The following is a 26,028-nucleotide window of genomic DNA, read 5'->3' on the forward strand; positions in this document are numbered from 1 at the left end:
GCAGCACAAATTACACCCAAGAAAAGACACATTAGCATGAATCTGCACACACAAGAGTGGAAGTGAAACAAAAAAATGTAAAGTTTGAATGAATTATTCCGACTAATGTGTCGTCTGGCTCATTACTGTGCTTATTAATGCACCATGGAAAGTCAAAACTGGCTTTACTTTATGCTTTACTCCTCTTAGGCAGTTTGAATTTAACACACTTGTTCAGTGGTGTATAAAGTACTTAAAAGCCAAATCTGAGTGCAAGTACAGATATCTCACTTGAAATCTACTCAAAAGTGAAAGTCATTAAATAATCACTTCAGTAAAAGTCTTAAAGTAGCTCAAGTTAAATGTTCTTAAGTGTCAAAAGTAAAAGTAGAAGAAAACAAAGCAGCTAGAAAAAGTTGTTCCTCTGGAAATTAAAATTTAAAAAGTTTGTGAGCTTTATTAAAAGGGCTGTGAGGAGTTCCTAAGTGATCCTGATAATGTCTTCCTTAGATATATGCCTGATTGTAATCCACACTTTAAAATGAGATTATCAGAATCAATATTACTGGTTACAGGTTATTTCAAAATGCTACTTCTTAGCTTCCAGAAGCTACGATTTCCGGCACGTCTAAGTCTCTATAACAACACCATGCCGGCTGATGAAGTTTTGTAGAAATGCTGAAAACGATTTCTGTGATTAATTGTGTAGTGATGGTGGACACTGGAGCCTAACTGTCAGACAGAAAAAGGACAGAAGAGCAGAAAAAAGATAAACAGGAGAGAGATAGAGCACGAGCTAAAGGCTAACACAGGAGCTAATCTGTTTGTGCTAATGTTGATTCCAACCCACAGTCAGCAGTTATTCTGCAGTGGTCTGTTCAAACTTGAGAGTCTATCAATAAAATGAAGAGTGAGGTTACGTTAGCTCTGATTGGTAGATGACTGGCAGGACATAACCAAGATTCACTAACGTTACACATTACAGTAGAGGGGAACCCTCTGGGCCTTCAAGGTATTCAGTGAAGGCCTAATAAAAAATATTGAAAGAATTTTTGTACTCCTACATAATTATTTTAGTTCTTTATTTTGTTTTATTTTGTTTTTATTCATTTATTTTACTCAATGAAATCATAGCAATGAGTTAATATAACTAAATGGAAAATGGACTAATCACAATTTTCCTTTTGATGGTATCTGGGTAAATCAGCGACACATTCTAGCAGGCAGGGCCTTCAGTAACTCTAACGAATGCCTGGCTAACTCAAGCGAATGTGGACACAATTTGACAATGATCATATTTCAATAATCATATTTTGTTAAGTTGTGGGCGGGATCATTTCCTGTCACCTTCCGGGGATACGCGAATACCTACCAAACACCCCCTCCCTGCTCCTCTGCCGGTTTCCTCTGCACTCAGACGGGGCCATACTTTACTTGACCAAAAACACAAATAAACGGACTCCCACCAAAAAATCTGATGTTGGTCTGCATTCACGCTTTATTTAGAGAATTTTCAGCGCGTTACTTTCACACAAAAACACCGCTAAATAAGGCTCTAGTTCTCATCGTGTCGTAAAACGGCGCTACCTCCGCTGCAGAGCCACAGCTAGCTACGAGGTGCTCGCCGCTTAGTGTATCAGTCCGCGCACACGGCGTCCCAGATATAAACAAACGCAGGTAGTCTGCCAGGACAAAGTAGACGAAGTAGATGTAACTGTACTTATAAATACCGTACCTTGGCGAGTTTTATCTGGTAAAAGTTATCTTGAACAAAGAAGGTTTGTTTTCGATCTGATCTCCATTTAATCCCAAAACAAACACAAGCTTCGCTCAAAGTAATATACAACAGTTTGTTTGAGACTCTGGGCCAGAAGGTGACAAGGGAGTGCAATTAAAACAGATCCTCCTCATTCCATCTTTATGATACATTTTCCCTCACTCACTCAACTCTCTTTGCATCTTGCTTCCTCCCTCCTTCTCCTCTTGCTCCATTCCTCACCTCCTCTCCCTCTCTCTCACTGTCTTTCTCCTCTTACTCCCTTTTTCGGTGAGTTTTCTCTTTTGTTGTTTTTCAACAAACACAGGCCGCACTTCATCCTATGAACCTTTAATGTTTTTTAGAAAAGGCCTCGAGTGTCCGTCTTTATGAAGCTAATCTAGCAGATGTTGGTAGTGGTGGTTGAGGTGTCTCTCCTATCACCAGTGGACAAGGTTACTTCTATCACACTGTAGACACAGGAATATTCCCTGGCTGTGTGTGGCCTCGCTGAGATGAGTCTCATCTTGATATGAGAGCACCAGTCAGTCGCCCAAGAACACATGGTCCAGATAATTCAGCCATGATGAGACAGTTATGTTCACATTCTACTTTGTAGTGAGTAATGAAGGTAACAGTGTAAACGTAGTTGACTAAAAGTGATTTTTTTTTCCAAGTAAAGTACAGATCCTCACAAAACCTACTCAAGTACTGTCACAAAGTACTTTTTCTTTGTTACTTTACACCACTGCAGTTGTTATATGAAAGCCTGAGGGTCTCCAAAACTGACAAGTTCCCACTAGCTTTGCAACTTTTTAAAGAAAGACTGATTAAAGAACAAGGGCTGAGAAATTAATTGGAGGAAAAATAAGTAAAGCATATGTTGTTTATCATTCATTTCTGTGCACACATATTGAACGTCTGTCCTGTAGGCAGAGATTATTATTTGTGCATTATGATGTGGACTAGTTTGTGTGACTGAGGAGAGATGGTATCAAATGTGGGCAGAGCAGAGGAGAGAGCTAATAAGAGTTAACAAGGAGAAGAGAAGGGTTGTGTGTTTGAGTAGGGAGCATGACGACGCCACAGTAGTAAGTCAAACCATCATGTCATATGACTGTAATGTTACTAACCTTGCCTACTTTTGATGTGTGTGTGCGTCCACAGTGGAAGTGCTGCGGTGTGATAGCGTACACGGACTGGCACGAGGCCCTGAAGGAGACGATGGTTCCTGACCGCTGCTGCCAGGAGCATTACCAGAACTGTGGGAGGAACTCCACCAACATGTTCTGGAGCAGGGTGAGTTCACTTTACGATGATTTAAAGGCAGAATATATATAGGTCATCGCTGGACAGAGAGTTGAATCTTGAAATTGTGTTTTCCTAGATTTTCATTTGCATAAAACCTCTGGAATTTCTGGACTTTTTCACCTTCAAGTTACCTGCTTGTTATTAAAATGTCCGCAAGAGAACAACGCAAGCCTATTTCAGAAGCTCATAGAAAAATCTCTACAAGCAATCAGTCAGGATGATTTCATTTAAGTCATGTGACCAAGCAACCCTGCTTCGATCTAAAAGTATGAAGCCTGTTAGCTCTGCTTGGTAGATGACTGGCAGAACATGACCAGGATTCACTAACATTACACATTACAAACCAAGGTTAGTGAAAACAGAAACTAATGTAATAAAAACCAAGAGGTGAAAAAAACATTTTTGTTAACAGAAAGAGGCTTTAAAAAAAAGATAACAAACTTAAACGGTAAGGTAGGTTTAAAAACTAATTAAATTGACTGAAAATACAGGAAAATGTCTTCAGTTTTTTTTTTCTGTCAATCCATCTCAAACATAAAACTCACTTTTTTCATTTTTTTACCATCCACCACAGTGACCAGCCAGAAAAAAAACACTGAGTGACACATTTTTATTGATGTTTGTCTTTTCTCAGTGAATTCATATTTGAGAATTATATCATGTTTTGAATTTTTATAACTCAATATTTTTTCTGTCCCTTTTGAATCTCACCCCAGGTATTAAAAAACTAAAACAGAAACAAATAAAAAACTAAACTTAAACCAAGCAATTTCAAAAAAATGAAATATAAACTAAAACACAGACTTTAAAAAAACAATTGAAACTAAGTTAGAAAAAGAAATAATAGGAAATCAAAAAAAAGAAAATAGAAAAAAGGAAAATAAGAAGTAGAACAATACAAATATGCCAAGCTACCATAATCTCGTTACAGACTTGTCGTAGAGTATCGGGCCATGAAAAACACTTAACTCTTCAAATTGTACACTTAACTGTGTTACAAACTGAGTTCACAAAGTTAAATTGATGTCAGGTTTCAAACAACAGCTCTTCAATTTATTAACTGTGGCTTTGCATTCTTGGAAAAGTAGCCTTGAACTAAGAAGAAAGAAACAAAGTGAAAAGGGTTAAAAGAAAAGAGTTGTAAAGAAGATCTGCTATTCATTTGTTTGCTTCAAAACAAATGTACCAAGAATTACATCTTTGTGCTCATGGGAAATGAAGTTTTTCCCAGTAGAACCCAAGCTTTCTGGATAGTCTTCACAGCCTCTTTAACAAAAAACATGTGAGTTTGGAGACTGACAAAAGAAGGATGCTGATGATGGAGCGCAGATGGCCCAGTGGTGGAGGTCATGCTCTGTGAGGTTTGTCTTCACAGAGTTTAAATCCAGCGTGTGGCTTCTTTCCTCTTCAGTCCACTGTCCTCACCACTCTGATTAATGGCATAAATGACAAAAAAATCCATGAAAAAAAAATCATTGATAACGTCTGTCTTTTTCACACCGCTCACAAAATTTAAAAAAAAAAAAAAAAAAAAATCTCTGTTGCCCCATCCTCAATCATGTTACATTACATCATACACATCACACTGTAGCTTTTGTCCCATACTTTTGACATGAGGCTCTTCATCTGTCCTTCCAGAAAAAAAAAATCTCATTTGGTGGAGAAGACTTCATGGTCTGAGACACCAGCGCATTTTAAAAAGGGAATCTTCAATCAGTAGAAGTGATGTAATTTTTTAATCAATCCAACTGTATGTTTTTAAGTTAAGGTTTCCAATGTGTTTTTGTGGATCATATCCGCAGTGAGGGCTCACATTAAGATACTCTCTCAGTAATAGTCATTCGAATATAACTGAAGTCAAAACCCAGTTTGTCATTTCTGATCATAATTTTAGCCCATCAACACATCTCATTTATTAACATATGAAACATTATATACGCTTAAAGGTACACAGTGCATGCTACAGGGCACAGACAGCAGATCCATGCCATGTAGAGCACAGAAAGCAATTGTTTCCTAGATTCTTTTAAGTAAGCTCAACTCGTCACATTTTACAGTGCAAAAAAGTATAAAAACACCTCTTCAAATTTTACTTTGAGGTTTTACAAATTATTGAGTTGAAACAACTGAAAACCTTAAGTTGGACTGATACAAAATGTTGATTTGAGAACAATCAATTTTTTAAGTTTAGGTGACTTAATCAATTGTGTTGATCGAACTTATTAACTTAATTTCAAAGAACTTAATTTATTAAGGTGTGACAATTGAAGCAACAATTTAAGTTGGTCCAACTGTTTTCTTTTTTAAGTGTGTGAACGAGCAACTTGTGAAACTTTCAGTGTCAGAGCTCCTGAAAATTCATGATAATTTTCAAGGGTGCAAATCTGAAAGAGGCTCTTGTTGGACTGAAAGGATCAGCAGTCAGGTCCATATGGTCTCGTTGTTTCACACCCTGTTTTGTTTAATGCATGTGGTTTTAAATAATGATTTTATTGATCCACGACACAGACTGATATAATCACGCGTCTCGCAGAGGACATATAAATCTTACATACAATCCTCAGTCCATCTGCTCGATCTTTTCTTCTCCAGCCCTCAGTGTGCATCTCAAGTAGCTTCAAGTTTCCATTTTGATGCTGGATTCTTATCACGCTGGAATTTTTCCATTATGCATGAGACAACAGCTCTTTTTTTTTTTATCCAAAGACCTTGCAGCACATTGTTCACCAATCCCCCCCATTACACGTCTAATCTTCTGTTGGTCTGGCATGCGGTTTGTTAGCAGGTCCAAAGAAGGGGATTAAAAGCTGTAATGTAATTGCCAAAATGAGAATAGGCAGACAGTGAGCTGATGCACTGGGAGAGCGCGGTGGTAAAAGCTTGTGTGTAATCCTGCCCAGAGGAGATGGCCACACACACTCTATAGAGTCAGGTCTTACATGCTGCATCAGCACCTCACCTCACCGAGGGCCACCTCTCGGCAGCTCCAACCATACAGTCTATCACCTCACCTCGCTGCTGGAGCGACCTCCCAGTGAACCCAGGCTAGAATATATTTCAGAGTTAGTGCACACATCGGTACTCATGGCCCATACGTCTGCATATATAAGCCAGCACTCCGGGGTAATCCACTCCTCTTAACACCTCACCTGGTCGCTCAGTCATGCTCAGGTCTAACTCATGTATAATGAATGAATGGATGAAGGATGATTTCAGACCTGTGTGCCCTTTCGAAATCCAAACCGTTCCTCAATCAAACTTTTATTTAACCACCATCTCTTTCTGGAAATGGTACAGTGCCTCAAACAATAAAATTAAAAACACATAAGGCTACACAGGCCGTTGCATCTCACAGAGTGTAAAAAGACGAGTTAGAGGAAATGGATTGAATCTATGCAGAGACTCAGTGTAAAGAGAGCATGTTTAAGTGGTGTGTGTAGGCGTCTTGGAGAAGAGTCCTTTTTATGTTCTTTCACCAGTTTGGCACAAACTATGAAAAAAAAATGGTCACAAAGTGTGTGGAGACTCTGCCTCCACTGTTCTCTCAGAGTTTATATCTATCATACATGTTTCAGCGACAGATTGTTTGGAACAACAGACAGTAGCTTAACTTCATCCCACCCCCTGCTGTGGCTCCAAGCTTTGCCATATTACACACACTAGTGCTGGGCAGTAAACTGGTTTCTGTACCGTAATTACTGGTATAATATGTTGCCATGGAATGAATTTTGCAACACTGTAATTACCGCAGTACAGCATTGCTACACATAATTTAGTCCAAGTAGTAGCTAGGCTATGTGGGAGATAAATTTCTCCTGATGTAGAGAGAGGTCACTTTTTTGCCTCAGCCATTCTAAAAGGACAGATTAAAAGCAGTAAATATAACAACATAAATACATAAATTAACGCCGTACACCTTCAAGGCCAGTAACACAGAGTCAGTGACGTGGTTTACCAAGCTGGTGCACCAGCGTGCAGAAAGGGAAACAGTGAGCCAAAACAGTGCTGAGAGAGGCCTGTAATAACAGCAGCTCGATGAGCAAAGTAACTGAACCAGACAGAGAAGTGTCTGTGGTCAAACCTCAACACCAAAATCAAACACCAACATTTTAAAGTAAACCCAATAGTGAAGTTTAGGTGGACTAGAAGCCGCTAAAATCCATAATTTAGCTTTAACAATGGTACAGCTAAATTACAGATTTTTACCATCTAACAAGCTTCATAGCCTTGTTGCAGCAAAACCAATATTTTTTTTTAGATTATTGTCATAATCAATAAAATATGTGTCAAAAAATATGAGTTTGCCGAGCTTTGATGGAGTTTAGGTGTAAATAACCAGCCTGCTCTGATTGGTGGATCGGTGTTTCTGCTGATGGGAAAGGTACAATGAGCATTGTGCTAGTTTGCTAAAAGTTTGTTTTCACATTTTTTGTCCAATAAACATGTTGCTGAGAAATACCTTTGCTAGACTTTTGTTCTGAGGATGAAGCCTGAGTGCTGTCCAGCGCCACATCATGTTGTTCTGCTGGGACAGGTTGTTGTTTTCACTCCTTACCATACACAATACAGCACAATACAGCTTTATTTATATAGCACATTTAAAAAGAACCAACGGGGGTAGCCAAAATGCTGCAAATTATAAATATATACAAAAAACCTCTGCAAACAAAGCAAAGCAAGCAATTAAACATATAAATTAAGAAGCACACAAGCTCACGGCAAGTGCCGTTAAAATCAAGACCAACGACATGACAAATTATAAGAAATTAAAAGCCAAGGAGTAAAAGTGTGTTTTTAAGAGGGATTTAAAAACAAGAAGTGAGGAGGCCTATCTGACCTTTAAAGGCAGCTCGTTCCAGAGCTTGGGGGCAGCGACAGCAAAAGCCCTGTCACCTCTGAGTTTTAGCCGTGTCTTAGGGACCGCTAGCAGCAACTGATCAGCTGATCTTAGGGATCGAGGCGGACAGTAAGGCTGAAGCAAGTCAGAGAGATAAGGAGGGGCAAAGTCGTTCAGACATTTATAAACAAGTAAAAGAATTTTAAAATTAATTCTGTACCTTGTGAGTGAGTGATGATGAATATATGAAAACCTTGGATTGATAAAGCTGTAGATCGAGCATATATCATATTGCGGTTCTTGCCCTCTGTTCTACAGTCAAATCACTGCCAGTGATCTGCGAGTATCTCTGTGTTTGTCTGTTTGTTGTCCAAAATAACACAATAGCGGTAGAAAAATCACATACCTAAAAAGTTCTGTCTCATGCCACAGCCGTCTATTTTACAGCAGAGGAATAAAAGCTCAGAAATCTTCCGTGCTTCGTTAGACAACCTTACAGGCTTCAGAAAACATACAGATCATAAATTTAGGAAAACTCATGGGACGACAAGCTAGATATGCTAATCTTTACAAGTTTATTGGCTCACCCTTTTTAGATAAAATGCAAAAAGTCATTTTTTTGTCTGTGGTTATTCTTCATTCCTCAGACCCAGTTTGCTCACTGGTATCGTACACTTTAAGCTTGAAATAGGATAAGCTTCATTTCCAAATGACATTGTGGGCAAAGGCCTTTTTCTATCAGTGTTAGACATTTTCCACCTGCTAGGTAGGATGTGTACACTTATAACACAGAACAGTGTCAGAATCATGTTTTGTAAAGGCTTCCCTTATTTCATGTTGGAAAACTGTGATATAATACTGTTTTCGCAAAATGAAGTAAAAATACCATTATGTAAATTTTAGGTCATATCACCCACCCCTGACACACACAAATGTAACGCAGAGCTGTGTTTGGTCAAGAAACGGCTTGAATACATACTTCCTGTTTGTTGTTTAGTCTAACTCAAACAACACACAGAGCAGGAGCAGCCAGAGCAGAGATCCATACATCTGTGAAATCAACAGTGTCTCATCTCCAACATGGAACCACAAGCTACGCCATTTTTGCCATGGTCACTACTGCGTGGAGTACATGTTGTTCTGTCACGGGTCATTAAAGGCTGCGACCGCTCCACACAGGAAGCTGATGTACGATTCATTAAAGAAATGAATCTAAAGGATGCAGCTTCAGACTCCACTCTCCTGATCCACTTCAGGATTCTGCTTTTCTCGTGCCCGCTAAAGCCTGTGTGAACGAGGCAGAAAGACACGGTCTGATTCACAATTCACGTGCACAAGATTTAATGCACTGCAGAGCAGACAGCATCTCTGTGTGTCAAAGGTTTTTTTTCATTCATTATGAGTTCATTTTAAGCAAATTAGACTCTTTTCTATTGGAGCATCACAGCAAATAACAGCTCACTCTGTAACACTGGGTGAAACATTTACAGTCATACAAACACACCGCTGTGTCTTCCAGAGATCTGAGCAATAAACCCGCCTCTGGATGACCTCAAATTAACATATCTGTATATGAAGTCTGTTGATATTACTTTGCATTTACTGTTATTATAATAACCAGGAGTGTGATGATAATGGAGCTGTCAACCCCTGCACACACGGGCTGTGACATTACACATGACGAACTGATTTATTTATCAGTTTAATCTGAATGAGCTGCCTTTTTCAAGCTCACTCCTGAATGGGAGCTGGATATAAACTGATAAATTTGAGTTCTTATTCACTAAGTGACTCTGAAATAAAATGGTTAAGACTCCTCCTTTCCGTCCAGCTGGGTATTTTTGTGCTTGTTTATCATTAGAGCAATCAGCTTAGTGAATTAGGCCTTGAGACAGAGCAGATAGCCGAAACAAACGATGCACAATTCTTGCTGCCATTAATCCGTTCCTCCCCCCACAGTTATCATACTCAGATTTTTAAAAGCAGTATTTAATTTAAATTTAAAAAAAAAATCAGGTTTCAGACTGCTCGTATTTCCTATGAGGTGAGAAAATTAAGAATGTGATAATAAACATTGTACTTTGGCCAAATTGACCTGGACTGTAGGATCTGTGACACTAAGTGCTGTTAAACAGATCAATGATTTTTAACATCCTTCAGATGTGATTCTCTTCAGTTATAGACCCTGGTCTTCACTACTGTTGTATGTATCGAGCAAGTTATTTTGCTCTTTGCTTTGGGGGGGAACTTTGGGGACAAACTTGTCAGCTCTCATCTGTAGACAACTTTTCTCTCATATATATTGTGAGGATTTGTTTTATATATTGTATTACTACAGATAAATTGAAAAAAAAGATACGTTATATGCTCCATATTTGTTTTTATGTTTTGTCTGATTTCTGTTACGTATAATATTTGCATAGTATTACCTGATTGCATGTCCTTTACGAAAGAAAAATATATGTACCAATATATTTTTTGAAATGTATTGTAATATATTATTGATATATTATGATATACATGGAATAATAGATTAAGGGCAAATATACAATATATTATATATTAATGAAATATATTGCAATATATTGCAAAATATACAAATGATTGCCACTTTCCATATATTGCAATATATTGGAAAATATAAATACTAAATCTCATATATGGAAATATATTACCTAATATATGACATGATATTTTCCAATATGCTGCAATATATTTTTCTTTCGTAAGGGATGTGTATTTCTTCCAACATCCACCGTCCACCAATAATGGTGCATGTTTGTGCCAGTAATAGGGATGCACGATATTGGATTCTTGCCGATATCCGATATGCCGATATACTGGGGTACACTGACATCCACTGTCCATGCCAGAAGAGCATCAAATCTGGAGGAGCTGGAGAGATTTGACAAAGAAAAATTAGCTGGGATTCCTAAGGAGATTGGTGGGGACTGTAATGAGTCTGACCCTGGTACTTTTGGGATATTCATGTATAGAACTTGAACTTTCATAGGAGGGGTGATCATTTTGACCTCAGCTGTATATATGAGCCTCTGTTTCACCTGCTCACCTGAGTGGAGATGTGTTAGAGTGATTCCTAGCTGCAGGGTCAGAGATGGGAAGAGCTGGTGTGTCAAATCTGTGACAATGTACAGAGACATAAAAGGTCAAAAACTTAGAATAAATAACTGGACTGCACTGCAAAAAAGACTGAAATCTTATCAAGTTTTTTCTTATTTTAAGTAAAAATTGTACTTTATCATAGTAACAAGAGAAATTTGCTAGAAAATGTGTTTGAAACTAGAATAATTTCCTAATACAAGTAACTTTTCTCTTGTTCCACTGGCAGATTTTTTCAACTTGTTACAAGCAATTCAGACCTCATTTTTGTCTTTGGATAACTTGAAAAAAGACGTTTTTCTGGACTGGTCAGGTGAATGTAGCTCATATTAAGTCTAAAAAGACATTTTCTACCAAAAATAAGACGAAAAGACTGAATAGGATTTCCGTTTTTGCAGTGTGTGACCTATAGTCTGCATCAGAAAGTGAGAGCTGTGCAGCTTGTAACAAGCCTGAAAGCGCTGTGTTGCACGGTAAAAAAAATCAGAGCAGATTTCTGCACGTAGGAGAAGAACTCAACAGACAGACAAACAGAGGAATGATGTCTGCTCTATTATCCAGCCGTCACCACCTCAGAAAAAGGTGCTCACAGCTGGATCTGAAGTCTATGAAAGATGAGTCAGAAGAGCGGCCGAGTGTTTTTGAGATCCAGGGACTCAATTATATCCTTAACAACCATTTAGGATGCAGTGATGTGACTGTGCTGTTTACTAAAGCCTGACTCATCCTGTGTAAAAATAATTTGGTGCTCAGGGACTCCTTCAGTGGATCTATCACTAATCCTCCAGGACGAGGTGGTTAGCTCTGAAACAAATCTGAAATGGTACAGATGTATTCTTTTCTTCACAGATGAAGACCATAAGTAGATTTCTATATTTCCATGGTGACAGTATGAGCATGTAAAAGCCTGACTGTTACAGAATCAGCTGCGGGGTCTGGGTGAATGTGGACCTGCAGGTTTTTAATGTGACTGCGAGAAGAGCCTAGAAAGCCTCATCAACAAGGAAAAACACTGAAATATTTATTCATGAGCACCAAAAGTTCAAAAGTACAACTAACAATCGTATCAAGCCAAGGAAAGGCTTTAAAGTAATGGAACCAGAGGCGACCTATAATCATCAAAAGAGCGGAGCACAGCAGAACACGCAGAAATGAATGAGTGTCCTCAACAATACACCAAGGCAGTTCACTGAGAATATCAGTGACTGGAATAGATTTGATAGCTCTCCGTAATTTCCTGGGGTTATTCTGATTGTCTGTGGTTGCAGTCTGATAATATTCAGACTTGGCTCGTTGAGTAAATGAAGGAAATGATTGCCAAGAAATGGAGCCGGCTGTGTGTCAGACGTTAATGAGCGGATGAGCAAGAACTTCCTGAAGCAAAATGGAGATAAGGCTGAGATCCTGCTAGCCGGCCAAAAAACATTTGAGGCGTTTTGTTCTCACTAAACTTTGGCATCAAGCTCCACAGACCCAACATCTGTGTCACTCAGAGTTTCACTCTGATTGAGTTTGTTGATTTAAAAACTTTTTTTCTTTATTACATGTGCAGCCGAGGAATGAGACTAAAGCACCTATCTGTGTTTGTCTTTAATATTACTTCTTTAAAAATGTTTTTTTTTCTGCCAAAAGCTGTTATCTCAGAGAGGCAGCTCTTGCCAAATTTTAATCCTCCACCAAAGTGAGAAAGACAGTTTCTGTTGTACAAATCCCTCAAAAAATCTGTTTTTTTTTTTCTTCAGACCAAATTTAAAACTTGTCCTGTTAGGTTTAGAGGTTTAAAGGTTTCCTAAAGTCTTAAGTTATCATAAAGGCCACCATAAAAAGCATCCTGAGATTCTGCTTTCAGCTTCTATGCCACAAAAATATCAAACAATTTACCGTCAGTGTGCTGTGAGGTCTCCTGATTTCTTTTTTCATCTTTCTTACTGTTTTGTGTATATTTTTTATTGTAGAGCCTTTAAAGCTGCTTTATCTCTCCCAGTGTATAAAGTTTTGTAATAAAACTGTCATGTTTGGACAGGTTTAAATGACAGCTCAGAGTTTATCTCTGAAATAAAGCCTGTTATAGACAGCAGATCCTCTTTAAAGGGCACTGTGTAAATGTTTTATTTCAGATTATACGTGCTCATTTTCTTCTCATTTCTCATGTTTATGGTTTAAACTCACTGACTTCTGTTTTTTAGGGCTGCTTTGAGAAAGTGGAGGAGTGGCTGGATGACAACAAGCACCTGCTGGGGACCATCGGCATGGTCATCTTGGTAGTGCAGGTAGGAGGCTCAATGATAAATGCTCCTTTTCTTCTTTTCTCCCAGACGCTCTGCGTGGAGCTGCATTTATTTCATCTGCCTGTCTGGCAACATGTGAGGAAGCGTGCACGCGATGGCCTCTGCGCCACCTTTGTCTGCTGAGAAAGTTATGAGGCCGGCGCTCTGTGGGCGTCCTGGGCACCCACACATTGTGAAATATTGAAGCCACTGTTTTGTGAACCCTGCTCCCGTCTGGAAGCATCAAAGTCTCCTGGCTTTGTGCCAGCAGCCTGTAGTCATGTAAGAGGAGCCATCAGAACACAGGAGAGCAGAGATGCTGAATATAGATTTCCAGGTATAGAGTGGCAGATTAAAAGCACTGCAGGGAGGGGTGATGGATATCCCCCCTCAGAAGCCGTTTCTCATTTCGTCCTGTATTCTGCGTTACATCTATCCCCTTGTCTTTGCAGAAGTTTTCCACTTACTTGGAGGTTGTGTCCTCAGGGTGTGTTCAGACTGAGCAAAGCAAAGTTTATTTTTACCTTGCGTTTGCTTTACCGAGTCTGACTCCTGGAGTGCTTTGAATGTTGTGTTAATTTGCATCAGACAGCCGAGCGAGCAACTGTTCAGAGAAAGGACGCACCCCTGCGCCAACACTTTCTACTGTCTGTGTGGAAAGTTGCACCCTGACACCAGGCAGCACCACACCACCTTCAGCCGCTTCCGCACTGACACCTTCCTGTTTCTTGCTGTTTCTAACACCTCAGACATTGTCAGCCAGAGATGGTTCATTTTTGTTATGATCAAACATTCAGGATTCAGCTGTCGGCAGTGGTACCTATTTTGTCCTCCAAAGCACCAGGAAAGGCTAATTTATTCTGGTAGTCCAGCAAAATTAATTCATGCTCTCTTCTATCAGCAAAGGAAAGAAAACGTTTTTATCACTGACATGCAACTGGTTTTTTTTGTGTGTGTGTATTTTTTTTTTTTTTTGTGTGACAAAAATGGAAGAAATAATAGTATTATTATTACCATTCTTCTTATAATAATAATAATAATAATAATAATAATAATAATAATAATAATAATAATAATTATTATTATTATTATTATTATTATTATTATTATCATTATTATTATTATTATAATAATAATTATTATTATTATTATTATTAATAATAATAATAATAATAATAATAATAATAATAATAATAATAATAATAATAATAAAATCATCATTATCCTTATAATAATAAATTATTAATTTTATTATTATTATTATTATTATTATTATTATTATTATTATTATTATTATTATTATTATTTGAATTCATCATTAGTATTGTGTCTTTGACAGCAAACCTGTTCAAGGTCTGTCCAAATGCTTTTTCCACCTCATGTTGAAATTTATTTTTTTTTTTTTGTTATCTCCCAAAATCAATGTCTGTATCTTAAAATCAAACTCAACATAAGACATGTTTAGACATAGTATAACAACCTACCCCAAGGGGGTCACATGTGATTTTGTGAAAATGTCCAATGACCAGCCACTGGACATTGGACATTACTTATTAAGAGGGACAGTAACATTTGAACGTGCTATGTATTAACTTCTGTAAAAATCAGTCCCTCAGTCTTCTTAAACCTCCTTGTTCCATCATCACAGACTGATGAAATCAAATCTCACCTGTCCCTCAGGTGTTTCTGATACCAGATGATCAGTGGTCAGTCTTCTGCAGAGTTATGCGCTGCATAAACATCAGCAAACTCTGCTTCTGACCAAGGAACATCATTCTCCATTAGGGGGCGATATGGGGATAATATGTCAGGATGTTTTTATGTCAGGATCAGGATCTGGATTTTATCAGGACTGTTTTTCATATTCAGGCTATTTTAACCTTTGAACAACATTTTTAGCACAAAATATTTCTCATCCAGTATTCTGAACCATTTTCCTGCCCCATCTCATAACTTTGGTGTCCTCTAATGTGATTATTGACATACATTTTCACCTTACAATGAATTCATTCATTAAGACGTCAGCTGTAATAGTTGTTGAGTTTCTGCAGAATAATCCGAGCTTTAGCTTTGTAAAAGTAGCTTATGCAAAGCCCTAATGTAGTTAAGTGACAGTGTCGTGCCAACTCTCCTGAGCTGCAGAACCGTCCGGGTCTGACTCGGGGTCCAATACAAAAGGACGTGTCCTACACTCTGCCATTTTATTAGTGCTATCAATGCCTTACGGTGAAGTTTTGGCAAACAGCAAACTCGCTCGGTCTGCTCCATTCAATGTGGCGATTTTGTAAATACTGCCATGCTGCAAAAACCGCCCCCTGGCTCTACCCCCTCCGCCCCTCTGATAGAACTGACCAATCAGAGCACAAAGGGCTGTGACGTTGCGAGGTTACTGGAGGTCATTCTCCAAACGGAGCGTTTCAACGAGATCTTCAGAATGGCCTAAACTGAGGATATTGAGAACGCTATTGTGGGGCAATGAAGGAACTAAATGACTTGTATTGAGGGCAGAAATGCTTTACAGGCATCCTAGTCTGGCATAGTGAAAAGAAAAAACAAGCATAATATGTCCCCTTTAAGAAAACAGGGGCTTCTTTCATATTTATTATCTATGCTAGCAACAGTTGGTTGTAACTTATGTTTGTGCCAACCACTACGTTAACTCACACACGTAAGACGAGAAAGTATGGCGAACACCCAAGTTTTGACTTTGAACCGTTGTAACAGTGGCTCTGGGTCAGATTCTGGATCACATACTGATGTAGATTCATTTGGCGAGCTCATCATGTTTGTTTTTGGTGTTTTAATGCGCCCTCCGCCTTCAGGCAGCATTCAGACAGCCGTCCCTCTGAGATCACTGCATGGAAAATGAGGTTAGGAAGTGAGAGGATGCAGGTCCCTTACAAAGGCTGAATCTGTGATGTGTTGTGAAATCCAACCTCGGTTAAAAGGACATGCTGTAAAAAGCTGGAAAATGCCACTGCTATGAGGGACCTTTGAACTTGGACGTCCACCAACACACAGCTGATGGAGGCAATCATGGACATATACAATTTTAGACACATTTCTGCCTGCGAGCTCTTTTGTATCTCTCGCTCTTGCACTCTCAGAGACAGGTCCATTGTCCTTGTAACTCTTACCTGAAGCCTTTCAGCCTGTTTTCTGTCCCTCGCTTACAAAGCAGCAAGTTTTCCACCCAAATGTTACGATTGTTCCACAATTTCAAGAGACTCTGCCAAAGAAAAGCCCAATTACACTGCCATTCTGTCCACAGCTGTCGGGCAATTATAAGAGGATGGTGGCATACAGATAAACAGCTGGTGGCTCTTCGTCTCCAGCCGTGGGCCATTAACCCATTATAAAAGAATAAAGCCTAATGGAATATGGTTAAACTTTAAACTAATAAAAATAAAGCAGGAATTCAGTCACCTCTTTCAGTTTGTAAAGGCAGATTTCCTCATCTGCTTCGGAGCAGGAATGTTTCACTCACATCATGGACTCTGCTTTTTTTTTTTCTTTTGGTGTGCACAAACAGAAAATGTGCATGAAATTTGTGGGGAGAGATCGCACTTAAAATTCTTGTCAGACAGTGTGTAATTCCTTCAACTCTTCTCCTTCCTTTTTTAACTTTTTATGCTTTCGCCGTCTCCTCTTGCTCATGCAGGGAAAGTCTCTGGTTAGCTAATCGATAAATCCACGGTTCACTCAGAGCAGGGTGGCCTTCCTGTGAAATCTCCAAACTGAATTTTGGAGGATCCTGCAAACGTCCTGAGGGGGGGAAGATGTTTGGGCTTTTCAATGAGGTCCACGGCATCACTGAGAGAAAGTTAGCGTCAAATTTAGTTTATATGAGATCACTGTGTGTTCATGACAAGATCAAACTCTGACACTAAGAAGAGGACGAACTTCCTCCTGCTTATGTGAACTGTAAAATGGAATTTGTTGACTTTGCTTAAAGTAGAACATTAATTTTAAGTTGTTAGAGCTGAAAAGAACTGTGTTTAGACAACTCATGTCATTGCAGAAACCTTGAGTGTAGTTAACACAAAATCATTTGTTGGGTCAAACAAAAAATAAAAAAGTAAGTTCAGAGAGTAATTTTTGTTGCGATGGCGCTTTGTTGGTTAATGAGGAGGAAACAAGGTGGGTATAAGACCCTGCTGTTCTTTAAGATGTTATTCAGAGGGTACAGACTGTCTGTGCTCTAAATGGCACAGACCAGCTATTTATGCTCCATGGCAACAACCTGCTGTCTGAACCCTGACGCATCAACACACCTCATGTGTTAGCATAACACTAAACGCACTGTAAAATTCATCAAATACATGGGCCCATGCCCTGTAGAGCACAGATAGACTGTCTGTGCAGCGGAGCACAGACAACTGGTCTGTGCAGCAGAGCACAGACAGCCTGTGCCCATTAGAGTGTAACCTCTCAATGTGCAGCAGGGCCTCATATCCACTGGGTTTGATGTAAAATAGTAATGTACTGGCAGCAGGTTTGCCAGTATTTTACTGTTATTTTACCGTGTAATTTTTTACAGTGCTGTATATAAACATAACAGGATTTCACTGTCAAAATTTACAAGCAAATTTACTGTAACTTGTTACAGTGTACTGAGGAAAACTGCTTTCAAGAGCAAAAAAATGCATTTTTTAAGTTACCCATTAATAGATACAAAAGGTCATTCACTCAAATTAAATTCATTGACATTAGTAAGTAACTCTAAAAATGTCCAGAATGATGTAGGCGTGTTTTATTCCCACTCCCACCCAAATTTCTTCATTGTCAGGTTGACATGCATTTCTGATTCATGTGGACAGATTTTTAAGTTGAAACATATTTTGTAGTTGATGATGACAACTTATAATTATGTGTTATCACAACAACTTCAGTGAGCTTCATAATCCTTTTTTAAAATAATATGTTAGAACAGCTAGCGCATTTTTCAGTGTGGGAGGGCTGAGAAACAGACCTGTAGCTGTCAGATTAGCAGACTGGAGGGAAAGGTGGAGGACCTAAAGGGGATGAGTGTCATAAAAAGCGCGCAGCTCTGGTTTATGAATGATTTCAAATAGCAGTACATGTGACAGACTTTGGAGAAGCTAATATGTAGAGCTTCACCCTCAGTAGCTCAGAGATCTCAGCTGTATTTCTGCATGAAGGCTGACTGAGCTTTGAAGAGTTGGAGGGGCGTCTTCCTGCTGTCTGGCTGAGGCTGAACGAGGCGGACAGCAAAACCTTTGAGCCACATGTAAATAATTGGGCTGCTTTTGAAGATATAAGGCTTTTTTTTATCAGTCCTGACTCGCTCTTAGCTTGATGTTTACCTCAAATGGCACTTTGTGTTTTGATTGGCGGCGGTTTAAGGTAGCATTTCCTCTGAAGCAGCCTTACGAATTAGGTTTTGACAGAAACTAAAAGAAGAGAATCAGCAGCTTTCTCAGGCTAATCACATCCCACAGGAATCCCCAGTGGAGGCCGTTTGCAGGAAGTCCACGTAGCATTTTTTATTTTTTTTAGAAAGACGACGCAGCAAACAGTACTCTTCAGTTTCTCTGCCATCAGAACTTTGCCAGATAATGGTTTTAGGATCAGCCTGTGACTGTGTTTGATGTCGAAGTATCAGGGGTAATGGAAACTTCAAAGAGATCGCTGGCTACTTTGATTCAGTGGCATCTCAATTTACGTCATTGACTTAATGCGTGTGCATGCTGTACTTATTTTTTCCCCATCAGAAAAGATTCCTGAGCTCGTGTTTGAAGGCTGTCTGTGAAAATGTGCTCTTGCTTCACCACAGGATTTACTGTGCATCAGAAAAAATAGCGTCCTGAGGCATCAGCATTTAAAGAGACCACACACACAACATACAGGAACACACACACACACATAGCACACATGCAGACGTTAAATTTACTATCTCTTTTCTTGTTTTCCTCCACAGCTCCTGGGCATGGCGTTCTCCATGACGCTGTTCCATCACATCCACAGAACGGGGAAGAAATACGACGCTTAGCCCAGGGAGAGGACGCCTGATGGAGAGGAGCCCCACTGCCTGATGGGATAAGACTCTGAATGAAACATCCCTGCCCCCTTTTACTCACTTTACAATCTCTTTAGAGTCTCCCCCTCTCCCCAGACCTTCTGTACAGATCCAGCTGTGTCCCTGCTCTCTGTTCTGCTCTCACCCTTCATTTTGCCAAAGAGTTACACAACTGGAAGAGAAGGGACACTGACTTTTTTGGCAAAGAAGAGAAACCCATTGGTTGTCACTCCTCTTGAGTACATTTCTATATATTTTTTTCTGCTTGGACTAACAATTTGCTGGAATGGAAGAAGAGACTTTGGGAAGACTTTACTAATGCCCGTGCACATACTCTGAGGCGAAGAGAACATGAAACTGACGAGACCTCTTTGTGGGGTTTCCTTTCCTCTTGTTTATTAAAGTCAAGCCCCCTTTTCACCTGTAAATGAAAGAAGTTCCAACATGGCATGCTAGTTTTCTACTTTAACGCCCTACCTTTGTCGTCAACGTCTTTATTTCGTCTCGTTTATTCTGTAAGTGTGTTCCTGTTGGATGTACGTGTTGGACGGATCAGTGCATCAGGGGGATGAGATGAGCAGAGTGATACAGACGTCAAATCAAAGCAGCGATTGAGGTTTTTTTATTATTATTTGGCTGCAAAAATCTGGAGAAAGTCAGCATAAAAGATGCTTGTCAGAAATCGTACGTGCATTTATTTCACATCAAGATTCGGCTGTTTCTCCTGCATCATAAGCAGCGATGCACAGTCACAGACGCTCCCTCTGTTCTGCAGAAAGCAGCAGCAGCAGCACTCCCCTCTCCTCCCCTGTGAGGCAATACAAATGTTACAAAATGCTTGTTTATTACGACTCCACCAAGACTGTCAAGTGAGGAGATGTGGGTGATGAAGTTTCCCCGTCGAGAATACATACTGAATAGTGTGAGCCTGTGTGTATGTGTGTGTTTGTGGGTGTGTTTTATCGTGCTGTCCGTGCTGCCGAGGAAAGAAAAAATACAGCGCACAGAAACACAAAGAATCAAGGGCAGAGGGGGCAAAAACAGAGCAGACATCTTGTCTTCTGGTTGCCATCAATTGTGTTAGCGGAGGCGTCTGGAGACTTTCTCTTCTGTATTCTTGAGATCTCATCCGCTCGCCTTGCCCTCCTCATTCTTCCCCTCTCAGGCTGTCAACTCCCCGAGCTTCTTCACCCCAATTTTCTCTCCAAAAGTCTGAAAGCTTCGAGCTTTGTATGCTCCATACGAACGCACAGACCCTCTGCACACACTCCTGTTCGTACAGGCTCACCTTAGGTTTGCAACTTCACTGGTGTTGTGTTTGCTGCCACCACAGAAGAGGAAGAGGGTGGGGTTGGAGGGAGGAAGGATGATCAAAGCTGAGACAGAAAGGTGGCACGACACGCCCTGAAAGACATGTCTGTCTACAGGAGACACATCTGCACCGGCGTCTTATGGTCGATGATCTGCTTTGTGTTCAACATATTTGACAGGTTGTAAAAGAGCAGCTGATAGTTCAGGGATCATTCCAGCTCAGAGCTACGCTTGCTTACAAATAGTTACTCTGAGGTCACACACATGTGAATTAGACAGGTTGTAAAGATGGTTTAACAAGTGGGAAGTGAGAGCTCATGGTGTCAGTGATCTGTGATGCTGAACAAAGCTGCGTCCTGGAGGGCGGTGATGCAAAGCTGTGTGTCCAGTTTGCAAGGTCACATTGTTGTAGATGAGAGATCAGTTAAAAACATGCACTGACCTATCAGACCACAGTGGTGCCTTGACTTATGAGTTTAATTTGCTCTGTGATGTAGCCCGTAACTCTAATAACTTGTATGTCAAAACAATTTTCCCCATTGAAATGAATTGAAATGCCATTAATCACTGCAATTTGGTTTGTTACATTTCTTTTAAAGGGTTTGTGAGGAGTTTCTGCGTGATCTTAAAAAAGTCTCCCTTCTAGATATATACCTGATAGTAATCCACACTTTAAAATGGCTAATCTGTTTGTGCTAACGTTGACTCCAACCCACAGTCAGCAGTTATTCTGCAGTGGTCTGTTCAAACTTGAGAGTCTATCAATAAAATGAAGAGTGAGGTTATGTTGGCTCTGATTGGTAGATGACTGGCAGGACAGAATAAGGATTCACCAACAGACATGTCTTATAGCACCATGCTGCAAGCTGAGCTAAATATAAACAGCTACTAAACTAAATACAAACTGACAGTGTTTACTTGTTGTCAAGTTAGCCTACAGGCACGTCAGAGCACCAGGCTGCCGATAGCACTACATATATCTATATCTGGCTACTACAACGTTTGCTCATTGTCACATTTCAAACTGTAGCTCTACGTAACTCTTCTGATAAATACCTTACCTCAGTGCGTTGTATCCGGTAAAATTTGTCTTGAACAAAGAAAATTTGTTTTGATCCAATTTCCATTTATTTAAGTGTATGAGACTCCAGGCCAGAAGGTGGCGGGGCAGTCCAATTACAACAGATCCTCCTCATAGCATCTTTAGGGAAAATAAAATGTACTTATAAATAAGAAATATTACTGCTATAAACTGTTTTTGTTAAGTATTGTGTTTAGCATCTACCTTGATTATTGGACGACTTGAAGGTGCTGACGGAGGTGGAGGAGAAAAGCTAAATTGAATGACTGAATCTTGATCCTTGGTTTATTACATTCCTCACTCTTATATGCAGGTGTTTTCCATAAAAAAACCCTTCACAATGTTCCTAGAATCAGTTAGGGAGGTGTTCTTAAGTAGCACCATCACAACTTTTTCTGGGTATTTGTTTTTAACAAAGTCTAAAAGTTTCTTTCAAGACTGATGCTTCCAGTGTGATCTAACTACTTAAAGGGAATCAGTGAGACACGTGATGCTGTATCAGCAGAGGGGGATCTGAAGCTGGCTCCTATCAGCTTAAAAGCAAAAAAATCAGTGAGAGACAGCTTGTATCTGGAAACAAACGTTAGTTGGGACACTCATAAGTCAAGGAACCACTCTATCGATCACCAAACTCTTCACCAACCAACCAAGAGATGAAGGCAGTTTGTCTTCCCCAGAGGAAATCCTTCCAGGATGGTGTGATCCTGACCTAAAGTGGGCAGACCTCCTACTTTAAATAACACGTCTTTGTCCATTTTTATTAGTTCCACAGCGCTCTGATTTCGTCTGGGCTGCAGCTCGCAAATATTTCATCTAAATCTGTCACACATGCAGCAACGATACATCAGCGCAATGCGTCAAACTGATTGAACAGGTTTTATTAGCATCAGATCCATCATGCATTAATGTTGGGAAGGAGGTATTGTGAAGTTTAATTTGTGCACACACACACACACTTACACATACACATTGATCTTGCTGCGTCTCTACAGCTTCAGCCATGTTGATTTTATAGCTTCGATTAAAGATTCAAATGTTTTATATTTTTCTGATACCGCAGTTTTGCTGATGGCAGACTTGTTCATGTCTGCAGTTGGTCATATGTGGAGCCAGTGCATTCATGAAAAACAGCATCAGAGAGACTCTGGTTTGACTCATCAGCAAAAAAAAAAATTCATTGGAGAAACTGGCTCCAGAGTAAGGCATGAGAAATAATCACTTACTTTCAGGGGCTGGAGGTTGATTAATTAATCATGATCAAAACTTTGTTGTAACTTAAAACAGCCACCGTAGTTTAATTCACCTTTTTTACATAAACACTATCTGAAATCCTGTAGAGAAAAGACGTTCATTCATTGATTTCTCAAAGTTTATCTCCATCTTTTAAGCCAGCACACGCAGCAGTGTTCTCCTTGTTCTTTCTGTAATAGAACGTTTTTATTAACTCCATCCTGATCAGTTAATCATCCTCACACCAGGACAGCAGTTCCTCATTTTACCTGTATCTGCCAGTCTTTTGAACTCAGTGGAGAGATGTTTTTTCTCTTTCTGTTGTGTTTCATAAAGGAACAGAACAGCTTGGTAGCATTCAGCTCCTCCTCTCTGGGTCAACAGATAAAATGTGACATGTGGATGACGTTCAGGTGAAAGTCAGGAAAATCAGGTACTTTTTAACATATGTTGAAGAATACATGAAGTTTAATCCGTGTGTACATGGCCCTAGCTTAATCTGATTATGTTGTTTTTTTGACCTGCGCATTACGTCACTCTGCCACTATCTGTAAATGTGTAAGAGAAGAAGAGATGCACTTCCTGCTTCCTGTTTACCTCTGGAAAGATGGATCCATGTGGTGTTTTGTTGGGGACACTTATTGTGTCCAGTTTTTCTGTTTGTTTATGTTTGTTTTGGTTTGGCTGCGTGTTGCTCTACGTACTTCACTTATGTGCCTCTTATGTACTAGGGAGCACATGCACAGACCAAACAATATTTTCTATCAACCCAACCCACTCCACTTACATGGAGTGGATTATCAAGTGGCGTAGACTACCTTTTACAATCTGACCCCAAATACAATCAGATTCAGGTGAATCAGATTGGCTAAGGTGTTTACATGAGACATTATAACTCTGATTTACCTTTCAATCTGATTGTAAATAGGATTTTTGGACCCATGTAAATGAGGCTACTGTGATTTTCCTGACTCACTGTGAGGTAAAGACATGTATTCAGTGGCGTATTTCCTGATGTGATGACGTGGCTCTTGTTGGTGGGAAAACAAGCTGCTTCTCAGAATCTGAACCAGAACCAGAACTAGAACCACTTGAGTGGAAAAGGCATATCTGTACACTGTGACAGATGTTTGCCACAGCTTTGTTTCCTCTTTAAAATACAGCTAATCTGTTTAAACCCACACACTGTCTGACTGACTGACTCCTCGTTCATCAGGCTTACAATCAGACTTAATCGGGCACGTTGTTTCATTTTTATAATTATAATGACATTGTGTTCGTTGATTCCTGCAGAGGAGGGGCGCTCATTCTGCTTTCAGTCAGCCAGGACTTATCTACCTGATGTAACAACGTCCTTTTCAGCGTGATTGTCGGGGAGGCGTTGGCGTCAGTCAAAGAGAACTGCTGATACAAAAGCCTGGCGTACCCACACAGGTGTTTTCAATTACTCTGCCTGATTAGATCCATTTAGTGTGGGAATTTAGTCATGGCTGTGTGTGGTGTGGAAATTAAACTGAGGATTCAGATCATGGAAATTAGGGCAGTAAAAATAATGTACTGTAGAGCAGAGGGAGTGATTACCGTCAGCCTATTTTTCTGCCCTCAAACCAGAGAGGCGTCTCTTCTCTTGATTGTTTTAGTTGTTCCTCCAACAACCACAGATAAACCCAAAAAAGTCACTGTGAATGAGAGCAGACATTTAATTTGGTAAGGCAATCTGGGATGTGAGCTGCATTACAAGACGCAGGGAACTCAGCGTCTGTTTTTTTTTTTTTTCTACACCAGACTTCTCAAAGAAAACTAAGAGAACTTTTAAGTGAATAAGTAACAGGAAGTTTTGGAGAAACTAGAAGAATAAAGCAGGTTGAAGTGAAGTGGAAAAGACAGCAGAGAGGAGGCTGTGGAGAGGATATCTGACAGGAGGGTTTTGTTTCTGTGGAGAACCGTTGAGGCTCGGTCAGTCTGATAACAAACAGCACAACGAGGAGACAGAAACGGCCTTACGAGAGTCACATCTTTGACATTTGGGCGGTCTGGCAGCCGGGTGCCTCAGAGTGTCTCCTGCAGTCATTCTTGACTTTTCTTTTTATTGTTTCTGTAATGAGTTAATCTCAGAGTCACAGATTTGGGAAGAGGGGGCATCATGCATCACAAAGCATCAGATCTGGCCGTTGTGCGCAGCGACCCTGCTGGCTGTGATTCACCGCCTGCCCCCATATGCTCCAGCTCCTCTTGCTGTTTCCACGGGGGGAACATGACAGCTGCTGATGTACAGCGCAGGCACGAGTGGTCACATCTCCCCTGCTCTGCTGCCTCCACAAACTCTCTACACATCCCTTATTTACTGCCGCGCTCAGTCTGCAGACACCCGGCACTACATTTACAGTAGCTGGCAGCACTGACACTGAAGAAATACAGCTGTGCTCTTTAGATGCCTCAAAGCAGCTGTGAGGTACACACCACACCTCAGGAGGAGAGCTGAAATATATACAACAATACCGTAAATCAGACCGCATCATTACTTACTGCAGCCGACGAGCAGCAGAGCCCAAAATAAATATTTTGTGTTGCTTTGTCTTGCGTGGGGGAGAGGGTGTTTGAACAAAGCTGTCACTGAAAATAAAGAGAATTGAGGAAAAGCGTAAAAACAAGAGCGTGGTGTGTCTCTAAAATCTGACGTCATACATCAGAGCTCCAGCCTGAACACTCTGTGACTCTTTGACCCCCGACTGATCCTCCTGCACTGACATCCTGAAATGCTCTGAACTCCCTTTTCAGCTCCGCCACCGTCACCTCGCTTCAGTCATGTCAGAGTGAGACGTTCCTTCATGTTTTAGAAAGCAGGGATGAATGCCGTTTTAACAAAAAGCTGTTGTAATGATGTTATTTTTGTACATCTGTTGTTGCTGTTTGTTTTTATACTATAAACTGTTCTCTTTTGTTTTCTTCTTGTAGCCTGTATTTCATTTTATTTTTCTCTTTGGAACTCATTGTAAGAACACGACATTATTAAACATCCGTTTCCTGGGGGATTAGTCTTTGCAATGTTCCTCTTCAAGGTGCAAAAAATGCCTTTCTGTCTTAACGTTGCTACAG

The 26,028-nt window shown here is 40.0% G+C and overlaps 1 protein-coding gene across 2 annotated transcripts in view; it reads left to right on the forward strand.

Moving 5' to 3' along the window:
- The window catches only part of tspan9a (tetraspanin 9a), a 351,198-nt gene extending 328,311 nt beyond the window's left edge, over positions 1-22,887 (forward strand). For both annotated transcript variants that reach the window (XM_074677479.1, XM_074677477.1), the window contains 3 exons: positions 2,903-3,034; positions 13,190-13,273; positions 19,212-22,887. In XM_074677479.1, coding sequence (XP_074533580.1) covers positions 2,903-3,034; positions 13,190-13,273; positions 19,212-19,283 — 288 coding nt within the window. In that variant the 3' untranslated portion in view covers positions 19,284-22,887. The remainder of the gene's footprint in view (positions 1-2,902; positions 3,035-13,189; positions 13,274-19,211) is intronic.
- The last annotated feature ends 3,141 nt before the right edge of the window (positions 22,888-26,028 follow it).

This window comes from Halichoeres trimaculatus, unplaced genomic scaffold (assembly GCF_033239565.1).
Source record: "Halichoeres trimaculatus isolate MK-OKI-2021-1 unplaced genomic scaffold, fHalTri1.1 fHalTri1_scaffold_10, whole genome shotgun sequence".
In the NCBI taxonomy this organism is placed as follows: Eukaryota; Metazoa; Chordata; class Actinopteri; order Labriformes; family Labridae; genus Halichoeres; species Halichoeres trimaculatus.